General features: G+C 41.7%; 1 protein-coding gene across 1 annotated transcript in view; it reads left to right on the top strand.

The window, feature by feature from the left end:
* The window catches only part of PTPRM (protein tyrosine phosphatase receptor type M), a 515441-nt gene extending 503636 nt beyond the window's left edge, over window positions 1–11805 (top strand). Inside the window, exons 33-35 of the mRNA XM_054381571.1 lie at window positions 2418–2581; window positions 5701–5836; window positions 11418–11805. Of these exons, the coding sequence (XP_054237546.1) occupies window positions 2418–2581; window positions 5701–5836; window positions 11418–11471 (354 nt within the window). The 3' untranslated portion in view covers window positions 11472–11805. The remainder of the gene's footprint in view (window positions 1–2417; window positions 2582–5700; window positions 5837–11417) is intronic.
* Window positions 11806–12784: the final 979 nt, after the last annotated feature.

The raw sequence follows: 12784 nt of genomic DNA, 5'->3' as shown, positions 1-12784 counted from the left end.
TCCCTCAATGCCACATCTACACAGATTTTCAATCCCTCTGGGGACTGTAACTCCACCAGTACCTTGGGCATCCTGTTTCAGGGCTTGACAGCCATTCTGAGGAAGAAATTGTTCCTCATGTCCATCTAAATATCTCCTGGTGCTACTTGAGGCCATTTTCTCTTGTCCTGCCACTTGTTACTCAGAAGAAGAGACCAACCGCCACCTGTCTCCAACCTTCTCTGTAATCATTCTCATTTTTCAGCTTATTTCTTTGAAAGCAAGTTAGATAACAGTTGGACTCAATGATCTTAAGGGTCTTTTTCAGCCAAAATGATTCTATGATTCTATAATACTCAGTCACACCATAATCAGTGAGAAAGAGCCTCCTATGTGTAACTGAAGTGAAAAACATTTTCATGCATATCTCAGATGTGTTAAATGCAAATGACATAAATGCGGGATTCAGATTGTGCAGTAGCCATGAAATGCCAAAATCAGTCCTGCCTTCAACAGTTTGAAATCAGCCATCTTGTATCTTTGTACTCTGTGTCATGTGAAGAAAGCTGTCCACCAATCCTTCATCGTTTTCAATGCCAGTCCTAGGCTTTTAGTGAAGGCCTTGTCTCAGTAATCACCCTTCATAACATATGTGGGACAACTACATTCTCATATCCAGCCACGGCGCTCTCATAAAGTTGACAGAAGACTACATGAGACATGTCCAGGGAGGTGGTTGGGGCCCCATCCCTGGAGGTGTTTAAGGCCAGCCTGGATGAGGCTCTGGCCAGCCTGATCTAGTGTGAGGTGTCCCTGCCCATGGCAGGGGGGTTGGAACTACATGATCCTTGTGGTCCTTTCCAACCCTGACTGATTCTATGATTCTATGATTCTATGTTTTTTAAGCTGAGTGGAAAAAAAGTTTCCACCACTGACCAGGTATCTTTTCCCAGATAGAGGGAATACCATCACCAAAGAACCACAGGTACGAATGAGCTGCAATCCCTGCTGAAGAGTCAGGAACTGCCCTGAAATCCCCTATCCTCTAGAATCATAGTAGCATAGAATGTTTTGGGTTGGAAGGAACCTTTGAAGATCATCTAGTCCAACCCCCCCCTGCAGTGAGCATGTACACCTACAACCAGAGCAGGTTGTTCAGAGCCCCAGACAACCCAAGCTGGAATGATTCCAGGGATGAGGTGTCTACCACTTCTCTGGGCAACCTGCGACAGGGTCTCACAACCCTCACTGGAAAAAATGTCTTCCTTCTATCTAGTCTAAATGTACCCTTGTCCTGAAAGCTACATCATCTCCTTGGTTTCAATCAGAACAATGAAAGACTCCCCAAAACATGTTAATACCCAAAAGGAGAAGCAGATGGCATATAGCAAGATATTTATTCAATACTACAAAGGTCTTGCATTCACAATGGATGTGGCAATATAAACCCACAGTCTCCAGCAGCATTGATGTGAGCTGGGTATAGCTGATGTGCTTTGGGAAGAGGAGGTCATCAGCTGAAAGAAACCAACCAGGAAATCAGAAGATTCCAAATTTTGACATAAAGCAGGCAAAACCCACTGAGGAACATATCTAATGCTCCATCCACTTTGGTTTATTCCTGTGTTTTGTTAAATTTAGATCCTCTCTATGACCTCTCACTCTAGAGACAAAATTGTGTTGCAACATTTTGGAATGCTGCTTTTATTTAAACTGGCACTGAACTGCCCTTTACTTTGCCCAGACGTGAAAGTGGCAAATCCTAGCCTACAAATCCACCTTTCATGTGTGTGTTTATTATGCCCCTCTTCAAAAGACTGTAATTTTCTGCCACTAACACTTGTTCTGTGCTCCTTTTTGATTTTAAATCACCATAAAGCAACTGCTTCAGGAATGTGTCACCCAGAGGGGTTCTGACTGCTGCAGGAGCACACAATAAAATAAAATGTAGTTAGATTTTTTTTTTTATATACATAAGCCAGAATCATCTGAGGGTTTCATTTGGTTTTTTAAATGCTTCCTGCTTCAAGATATCTTGAGAGGTTTTGACCTTTTCGGTAAAAAAAAGTAAAAAAGACAGAAGCACACAAACATTCTTCAAAATGCTGAAGCATGTAGGAAAAAAAAAGTATGTAATTGAAGTTGTGTTGCTACCAAGTTCCTGCTATGATATTAATTCATTATTTGCTTGATCCTGCAGCTGTAGCATTGCTCTGTTCTGGTCTATTTGCATAGCACTCTGTTTAAAACCTTCTGTGCTAATAACTCTGCTGGAAATGAAAAGCTGTAGCTCTTCAAGGGCAGTTGAAATTACATTAGTATTTTGTTCAGGGGTGAGCTGCTTGAGCAGCTTCTCCTCGGCGATAGCAAACAGGTCAATTTATGCACCCCAAAATAACTCTGGTGTTTTTCCTGCCTGTTGGCTCAATCTCTTACAGCCCCAAGATGGCTATCGGATGGTGCAGCAGTTCCAGTTCCTAGGATGGCCTATGTACAGAGACACTCCGGTGTCTAAGCGTTCCTTCCTGAAGCTCATCCGCCAAGTCGAGAAGTGGCAGGAAGAATATAATGGGGGAGAGGGACGCACCGTCGTGCATTGCTTGTAAGTACCAGGAACAGAGGAGGACAATCTCAGAGGTTTGTGCCAACTTTAAAATGATCTGTGAAGAGGCATCCATCTCATCTGGATACATGATGAGATGGATGCCTCATCTCATCATCTCATCTGAATAATACAACTGCTCGTTTTAAAGCTTTATTGATTTAAATTCCTCCAAAGGATCAATCATAGAATGCTTTTGGTTGGAACGAGTCCAGAGAAGGGCCACCAGGATGATCAGAAGGCAGAGACAGCTGGGGCTGTTCAGTCTGGAGAGGAGAAAGCTCCAGGGAGACCTTATTGTGGCCTTCCATTATCTTAAGGGGGCCTACAAGAAAGCTGGTGAGGAACTTTTTACGTAGTGGTAAGACTAGGGGGAATGGAGCAAAACTAGAAGTGGGTAGATTCAGATTGGATGTTAGGAAGAACTTCTTCACCATGAGGGTGGTGAGACACTGGAACAGGTTGCCCAGGGAGGTGGTAGAAACCCCATCCCTGGAAGTTTTTAAGGCCAGGCTGGATGGGGTTCTGAGCAACCTGATCTAATGTGAGGTGTCCCTGCCCATGGCAGGAGGGTGGAACTAGATGATCCTTGAGGTCCCTTCCAATCCTGACAATTCTGTGATTCTATGAAAGGTCAGTCTTCAATGAGCAGGGACATCTTCAGCTACATCAGGAGGAAAGAAAGATGAATGGTATCTTTTTTTTTTCAAAGATTCATGAGTTTCCCTCTCTTGCTAGACCCCTGTGAAAGTTAACTCTATTTTATATAAAGATGTCCAGTGACTTTTGCAAATGGAAAAGTTGCATGTTTATTCAGAGTAAATCAAAATTACACCTTCAGCACAGCATACCTTTTATTTCTAGACACAAAGACTGTGGAAATAAGGAGTATTAGAAGGCTTATTCCTCTTGCAGACTTAAAGGACAGAAGTAAAGGTGGTGTGATAGACCAGTCATAAAGACCCTGTAGTTGACTTAACTTTTTCTAGTAATGGTACATCATAAAACCATAGATTCATAGAATCATTTGGGTTGAAAAAGATTTTTAAGAACATCAAGTTCAACCATTAACCCAGCACTGCCAAGTCCACCACTAAGCCACGTCCCTCAGCATGACATCTATGCTTCTTTTAATCCCTCCAGTGATGATTCCTCCACCACTTCCCTGGACAGCATTTTCCAGGGTTTGACAACTCTTTTGGTGAACCCTATATTTCTGTCCTCCTGTGACCTCTGTGCTCCCCTGGGACCATCATCCACTCTGCTATTTTTGATATAGCTTAACACTTGCACGTGCTGTTTATCTTCTTTTAAGCCAATCTTTTGAGACCAATTCTTCTGAGCCTGAAGTTGCACACCTCTTCCTCTAAACATGTTTTGAGATGCTACTACAATGGAGAAGGGGGATGATAATGGGAAAAGCACACACTAACACTCTTCCAAATGTTGGGCCCCAGTGTTAGAACAATGGAGGAAAACCTAAGAGTGTATTAATAATTCCCACTATCACTGTCCTTGAACAAGTCATTGCTCTCCAGTTTCCCCATCTGTAGAATGGGGATAATAATACTTTCATCAAAGGAGCATTGTGCAGTGTGATTAATTAATGTTTTGAGATCTTTAGTTGAAAAAAAGAAAAAAACCACAACAAAAAACCCTTTTGAAGTGCAAATTACTGTTATCTCTGAGGTGGCTGATGATATTAAACAGTTGTACAACATCACACCATGCGTCACTTCCAGGCGGTAAAGAAAGAAGCAGCTTCTAATATAATCCTTTTAAATGACTTTATTTTAATTAAAATTCTCAAAGAGTCCCACAATATCAGGCAATGTTTTGGCAGCAGAGAGCATTCTTTTCAGGCTGCTGGGATGTGACAGATGTGCGATGTTGTATCTCCCTTTGAAAATCAACCATTTGAGAAGCTGGTTTGAAAGACCTGCTCCCTAACTCATCCGCACGCTGGTAGTTATTAAGGTCTTATTATTTCCAGTGAAGCACAGCCTAAAGATTCTGATTAGAATAGCTGTAGAAATAATAGGGCTTCCAAAAAGAAAGAGATTCTCTTCGAGATTAAAAATAACCAAGGATAAAGTATTATTAAATACTATATTTGATCCTGCACATGAACGTTTGTGCCCAGCTTCTTTGTTAGAAAGTCACTTCGGGTTCTCATCCTGACACCGCGGGTGGAGGGGGAATGCATACACTTCTAAAAGGGAACAGCACAGCCCCACCTAGTGCACCTTGAAGGAGGGAGCCACCAGAAGGGCTCCTACACACAAGACTTTGGGTGCTTTTGCTGTTCCTCTGAAACACTTTTGAGTCCAAGAGGAAAGCAGCAGGATCTAGAATAAAAGGAATTCAAGAACTCACTTTCTCTGTGTTCCTTCAAAACACTTTTGGGTCCAGGAGGAAAGCATTAGGATCCAGAATAAAAAGAACATGAAGATTCTAGATGATCTTTTGAGGTTCCTTCCAACTCCTAAGGTTCTGTGATTCTAATTCACTTTCTCTATGGCATTTCTAGGCCATGCGTTCACTGCAACCTCGTGGGTTTACAGAATCACTATCACACAATCACTATGGTAGGAAAAGACCTTGAAGATCTTGAAGTCCAACCATTACAGTGCAAAGGGCTGTTAAACTGAATTGTTTCCACCCCTGGAAGCACTGGTTGGACAGGGTTCTGAGCAACCTGATCTAGTTGAAGATGTCTCTGTTCATTAAAAGAGAGTTGGACTAGATGACCCTCAAAGGTGCTTTTCAACCCAAACCATGAGTCCATGATTCTATGAATCTGAAAGTACCTTGTTGTTATTTTAGCATCCTCTTTGTGCTGTCTCAAGTGTTCACTGAAGGGTGGTGGAAAACTCAGATGCTCAATTCCCTCCAGACTTATAGCCTCCTGAAATCTGAATCATAGCTTTGAAATCTTTCAGCCCATTAATTCCAATTAAAAGCCATGTTCTGCCTAGAGTTCATCAAACTTAGAGGGCAAGAACCTTCTCTGATTTCTCCCTACTGGAACTTCTGCCCTCTGTAACCATCCCTGGTGCTGTAGGAACTTGTCAGATGGAGTCAGTTCTCACGGAGCCATTTTATCACTTCTTTTGCAGGAACGGAGGTGGCCGCAGTGGGACATTTTGTGCAATCAGTATCGTTTGTGAAATGCTTCGACATCAGAGGGCTGTTGATGTATTCCATGCTGTGAAGACACTGAGGAATAATAAGCCCAACATGGTGGACCTTCTGGTATGAGCTTTTTAACTGCACCACTAAACAGAATAATGTTGAGGGTTTTTTTATTTTTCTTTTTTTCTCAGAAGACTCAGTAAGATTTCCAGGATTTGCAGTGGGAGTTGTTCACAAAGCAAGCAAGTCATTTTCAAAGGGGATAATGGAGTCACTTCACTTACAAGAGTATTTTTGCACTGCTTTCTTCCCAAGGAGACTTTGTCTCTCATTTGAAATTTTTAAGAGTTTTAAACTTTCAGCCGCACATCCTTATTAATTTTCTTTTCTAGCAGGCTGAGCCAAGTGGAGAGCAGCCCTTGCAGGGGAGAAATAATAGTTATGCAAAATGGAATGCCAGATTTTCAAATTATATATTTTATAAATAGCTTAATCGCCTAATATTTATCAAAGCCCTGGATTTCAGTTTGACATCCAGAATATTGCATTTAATTACGGCTGCGCTATCTCGTAGAAAGATTAACGAAGTTCAGAAACAAGGGGCCATGTGCAATTATTTTCCTAGAGAGTGTTTTATGAGCTTATTTATTTATTTATTTATGAAATGGAGGCTTGCTGAAGTGCCAGCTGCTATGGCACAAGAGCTGCAGAACAGCTGAAACCAGCAGGTTTTCACACGCCAGTGGGTAGCTCTGTACTTGGAGAGGGGTGGAGTGTGATACCCTGTTCTGAAGACTGGTCTATAAAGGACAGCAGTTTACAGCATCCTGATGTAGAGGTGGGTACTGAAGAGACAGCTGGATTCAACTTAGCATCATAGCCAAGAGGAAGAAGCATTTGGGTGGCTCCACGGATGCTAAACTGATTTTTATAGAATCATAGAATGAATTGTTTTGGTTGGAAGGGCTCTTTAAGGTCATTGAGTCCAAATGTTAACACATCATTGCCATTGCTGATAACTCATGTCCCTCATCACCACATCTACACATCTTTTAGATGCCTCCAGGAATAGGGACTCCACCATTGCCCTGGTCAGCCTTGACAACCCTTTCAGTGAAGAAATGTTTCCTCTGGTCCAAACTAAACTCCCCTGGTGCAACTGGAGCCCATTTCCTCTTGTCCCACCACTTGTTCCTTGGGAGAACTGACAGACCACCATCTCACTACAAGCTCTTTTCAGACTGATAAAGATAAGATCTCCCCTGAGCCTCCCTTTCTCCTCAGATCTGGATGTGAAACACACAGGAGAATGGGCAGAAAGCAGGAATTTCTGCTGGGTATAGATGGCTAGGGCCATCCGCTGTCCCACCACACATACCACTGTGCCTCATCTGTCCTATGGAACAACATCTCCCACTACCTTCTCCATCACATCCCTCTCATCCATACTACCTGTGAAATCCTAGATCCTCCCCTAAACCCTTCTCTGGCCAGGCTCGTGGGAAAAAGCCAAATGTTGCCAGCTGTGCAGTACCCCAGGGTGATGAGCCAGTGGTGTGGAACTGTGGATCCTGTGTCAAGTGAGAAACTATCAAGTGTCTGCAGTGGTGGGAGAAGCAGCTTAGTTGGCTCCTCTTCCTCTAGTTTATATTCTCAGAAGGAGAATTGTCACGCTGTGAACCATACATTTTTATTTCCCAGATATTAAGAAAAATGTCCTACTTCTTCATTCAGATGGTATAGTTTAGAGAGAGACTTGGCAGGCCTGCTGTTCTCCCTTCTCCCAGAGCTGAAGTCCACAAAACTCACTGATCTCTCCTGCATTTATTTTAGAGAAATAAAAGGGAAATTTCCAGTGTGAAGATGTTCGGCTGAAGAAAACACTCTCAATAAATTCCCATTTGTGACACTTCTCCAGGTGTAGGTTTGTCAAGCAGCTGTCTCCATGTTCCAGCAGAGAAACTTTTTTTTTTGTCTTACTCAAAAGCTAAATGCATTATTATAAAATACAAAAATAGCATTCAGTAAATTGAAGATGGTTTTGTGAATGCCTCAATGACATTGAGAGGCCTTGTGAGGTCTTTTCATTAGGAGATTTCAAAGCACTTGTGAAGGAGACCACTGTTGTTTTCCTCATTTTAGAGAAAGATGGGACAATGAGGATTTTTCCCAGTATCACATAATTCACTGAAAAGCAGAGTTTGAAGCACATCTCTTCAGTCTAGCCCTGCTGCTTTGTAGGAACAAATACTTGAATCAGCTCGGTTTCAGTTTCCATGTAGATTGTTTCACAGTAAGCAGACCCACACAGAAAGACCTGAGAGTCCTGGTGGACAAGTTCACCATGAGCCAGCAACGTGCCCTTGTGGCCAGGAAAGCCAATGGTGTCCTGGGGTGCATTAAGGAGGGTACAGGCAGCAGGTCAGGCAGGTTTTTCTTCCCATCTCCTCTGCCCTGGTGAGGCCACATCTGTAGTACTGGGTCCAGTTTTGCCTCTCCAGTTCAAGAGACAAGGAACTACTGAAGAGAGTCCAACACAGGGCTATGAAGGTGCTGGAGGGTCTGGAGCATCTCTCTGAGGAGGGAAGACTGAGAAACTTGGGGCTGTTGAGCCTAGAAAAGGGAGCATTAGAGGGAATCTTCTCAATCTGCTTATCAGTAGCTAAAGGGTGAGGGACAAGGGGATGGGGCCAGACTCTTTTCAGTGGTGCCCTGTGACAGGACAAGGAACAATGGGCATGAACTGGAACCCAGAAGGTTCCACCTGAACATGAGGAAAAACTTCTTTCCCATAAGGCTGTTGGAGCCCTGGAGCAGGCTGCCCAGAGAGGTTGTGGAGTCTCCTCTGGAGAGATTCCAAACCCACATGGACATTATGACCCTACACAACCTACTCTGGGTGACTCTGCTTTAATAGAGGGCTTGGATTAGATGACCTCTGAAGGTCCCTTCCAACCCCTACCTTTCTGTAATTCTGTGAAAAAGGGAATCATCAGGACACTTGAGGGCTTTTCCTGATTATTCTACTATCTTTATCCTTTATGACTTTTCTTGTATTAACGTGTCTTTGCCTCAGTTTCCATATCTGAAAAAGAAAAAATGAGAACAATAATATTCATCTATCTAAAATTCTGTGGTAAAATATTAAATGCTCAGAATTATAACAGTATTTCACAAAAAAAAAAAATTAGTTTCCAGATTGCTTTATCAATACCTTTTAGGCACTTTCTGATGAGATGAAGGACAGTATTTATGGTCCGTACTTAGAGATTCATCTCTTCATTTCATTGAACCCTTTGATTTTCCTGCAAGTGGAAAAACCTGAATGTTACGTCTATAAAATATGGAGCTATGAAATTCCTCAGTCATCATACAACAGTATCACAAAATATTACAAAAGGTTTATTACAGAATGTCCAAAGCCTTCTTATTGGACCCACCAATAGGTGTTCTGGGGAGGAAGGGAGGAATAAATATACCTTTCTGCACCTAGCTAGTGTTAAGAGACTTTTAATATCCACCACCAAGGGAATAATAAAAATGTACAAGGGACACACATGAGTGAACACAGTGGGAAATAATGTATGTCTACTCCTAAAGACAGGTATTTGATTTACTGAAAATGACAGTTATTCTGCTGGATCTGTAAATCAGCATAAAATAAGAGTGGAAGAATGGAAATGGATGAGTGTCTGGTCTCTTGTTTTGATCTGTTCTGTAGTTAGAGAATAATTTTCATTTATTTGGATACATATATTCCATAAAAGCAGAAAAGGAATCATTTACATCATTCTCCTTTCTTCCCTTTCTTCTTTTTTTCTTCTTTTCTCATTCTGAAGAAGGCACAACGAGCTTGTGGAAGCTCTGCAAGACCTTCAAACCTCACATCCATCTCAATCATAACTTAGGGGATATGTGCACCTAAGATTTGTTTTCTTGAAGTGACAGCTCTCAAGAAAAGAATTCAGAAATTCTGTGTGCTCATTAATGGCTTTTTGATTGTTGTGATATTACTTGTGCTCTTACACGTTAAGGTGGAGTCTCCTCTCTCAGCTAAAATGTGACCCAAAACTCACAGGCAGAGGTCAAAAGAGTTAATTCTTTACAAAGTATTAATGAAAAGGAAACTGTAACTGAAGTGTAATTGTAATCTTCAACTTACTTTAATGTTGGGAAGGTGAAAGCTCAGTCTGCCCGACAGTTAAGTCTGGTTTTGTTCCTACATGACAGTAAATGCTTAGTTATTGTTCATTAATTGATAATTAATTAATTAATAATTAAGTGGATAAGAGAAAGAGGCATTTTTATAAGCCAAAGCCATTGGATTCATAGAACACAGACTTACTATCTCCTTCAGCTTTTTTGTTTCATTTCAATGTGTACTATTGCTAAATATTCATAGAATCATAGAATGGTCTGGATTGGAAAGGACCTTTAAAGGTCATTGAGTCCTGCCCCCTTGCAGTCATCAGGGACATCTTCAACTAAATAAGGTTACTCAAGAGCCCAGTCCAACCAGACCTGGGGTGCTTCCAGGTATGCAGCATCTACCACCTCTCTGGGAAACCTGGGCCAGCGTGTTACCGTTCTCAGCATAGCAAATTTCTTCCTCCTCCCTGGTCTAAATCTCCCTGTTGTAGTTTAAAACCATCACCCCTTGTTTGGTCAGCAGGTCTGTGTTTGAAGCACAGGGTCAGCACCTGAAAACTTGGGTAACAAAAGACCTGTTAAAAGCCTAACTTGTGCATCACCATTAACTGCTGAAAATTAGTTGGAATGAGTCCTGGAGAAAAGAAGGCTCCAAGGAGACCTTATAGTGGCCTTTCTGTACCTGAATAGGGGCCAACAAAAAAGCTGGGGAGGGATTTTTTACATGGGCTTGTTGTGATAGGGCAAGGGGAAATGGATTTAAGCAAAAGAGGGAATATTTACACTGTATATTAGGAAGGAATTATTTACAGTGAGGGTGGTGAGACACTAGAACATGTGACCCAGGGAGATTGCAGATGTCTCCTCTCTGGAAGTGTTCAGAGCCAGGTTGAATGGGATCTTGAGCAATCTAGGCTAGTGGAAGGTATCCCTGCCCATGACAGCAGGGCTGGAAATACCTGATCTTTAAGGTCCTTTCCAAACCAAACCATTCTATGATTCTGTGATTAATTTAGCTTAGGCCTGATCCAACAGCCCTGTTGCACTGGGAAAGGAGAGTATTTTTGGTGTGGATTTGGGCTGCATGTGAAGGAGGACCAAGGATCAGCTCTTGCCATGAGATGTACAGAGGTATGAATGACATGAAAATAAACATTACAACCTGGGAAGTGCTAGACACTGGGTCTATATTAAGATGAACATTTCCAGGGAGGAATTTCAATAACTTCAGTTCTGCTGAAGTACATGGACATTTTGACAGATGATAGAAGGGTTGAAAGCCAATTTGTTTACTTGCAGTCAATTCTTCTCATACAAGTGTTTTAGAGCAGCTAAATACACATCTAATATGAGCAACAGAGTAAGTTACTATGTGTGATGTCTATTGTCTGGTTAATATAAAGATTTCCTTATCTGAATACAAATTGGATTTGCAATCTGGTTCCCACTGACAACAGCTTGATAGTAAATAATTTTAACAGAAGAGAAATATTGATCCCCTTAATTAAGTTCCTTCAATAACTGACTTTGTGGCTTTCTTCTGATTTTGCAGGATCAATACAAATTCTGCTATGAAGTAGCTCTGGAATACTTGAATTCTGGCTGATGGTGTAAACAGCACAGGCGATGTTCTCGCTTTTCACCACCACCACGAGCAAAGCAAAGTCGCTCCATGATATCTATGTAAAATGAGATGACAACTTCTCAGTGTTCTGCTTCTACTGCTTTGTCTACTTGGCTCTTTTGAAGAGCCCAAAGAGCTGTTTCTCAACCTGCTTGCACTGCCCGTTTCCCACTACGATGCCGCCGCTTGACACCCATCTGAACGTCCACCACAACCGCACGGCAGCTGTCGGGCACCACCTGCAGCACCCCTGGGCACCGAGGTGGTGAAGCAGCATGGTCCTCTGGTGAATAAGAGAGCACAATGATATTCTTACCAAGGGATTTGTGTTTTTCTGTTCTCTTTGCGTTGCCAGTTCCCGTCACAGCCTCGTGTCCGTTTTCTGTTCCGTGGAGAATGCTGTCTGGCATTTTGGATAATGTCTGATTTTTTCTTTCTTTTTTTTTTTTTTTTTTAGTTATATTTGTATCCTAACACATAACAAATGAACCATATGTAGCTTATCTGAACTAATGGGAAGACACATACCAACTCATGTTAACTTCTTTTCCGTTGGAATTTCTACCCATTCCTTACCACTTCAGAGAGAGAATCTTGGACAGAAATACAGAGAGAAAATGGAAAATACAGAATGCTCAGATTAATATATCCAAAGTCTGTTGTTTGTTTATGTTTTGGGGTTTTTTTTCCTTCTTTTTATTTGTTTATATTGTAAATACTTTTTTGACTTCATCAAATTATTTATTCATTAAAATGAACCTTTTTTTTTTTTTTTTTTGGTGAAGCACAGTGAGTGACAATCATTTTTATCAAGCCCTGGAAATGCTTACTGTATGATAGTGTAAACATTTGTTTACCTTGTATGGATTCTCAGCTCAATAAACACATACATGATAAAAATCTCATTTCACTTAATATCTTTTAGCATCTGAGAGCCTTCAACTAAGCCTCCTTTCAGAGCCGGCAAGCACTTAGCTACCTGCAGAGCATCTTTATTGTGTGATCCATGCAATAGGTGTGCCATGCCAGTACAAGAGGTGGATTGTATTACCAACAATGCACATGGACAAATGTAGGACCTGAAAATTGCCCTGACATGAAGAAGAAGAGAGGATGTTGGGCTTGTGCTCTACTCAGTCTTTTCATGACATTCCTTGCCAGCCCTGAACATGACCTGCAATTTCCTGCTACAAAAGAGGTGATGTGGAAAAATATCTTTGCTGTGAGGGTGCTGGAGCCCTGATGCAGGCTGCCCAGAGAGGTTGTGGAGTGTTCTTCTCTGGAGATATTCCAAA

Source organism: Indicator indicator, chromosome 6, assembly GCF_027791375.1.
Source record: "Indicator indicator isolate 239-I01 chromosome 6, UM_Iind_1.1, whole genome shotgun sequence".
Taxonomy (NCBI): Eukaryota; Metazoa; Chordata; class Aves; order Piciformes; family Indicatoridae; genus Indicator; species Indicator indicator.
This window is presented reverse-complemented; position numbering and strand designations above follow the sequence as displayed.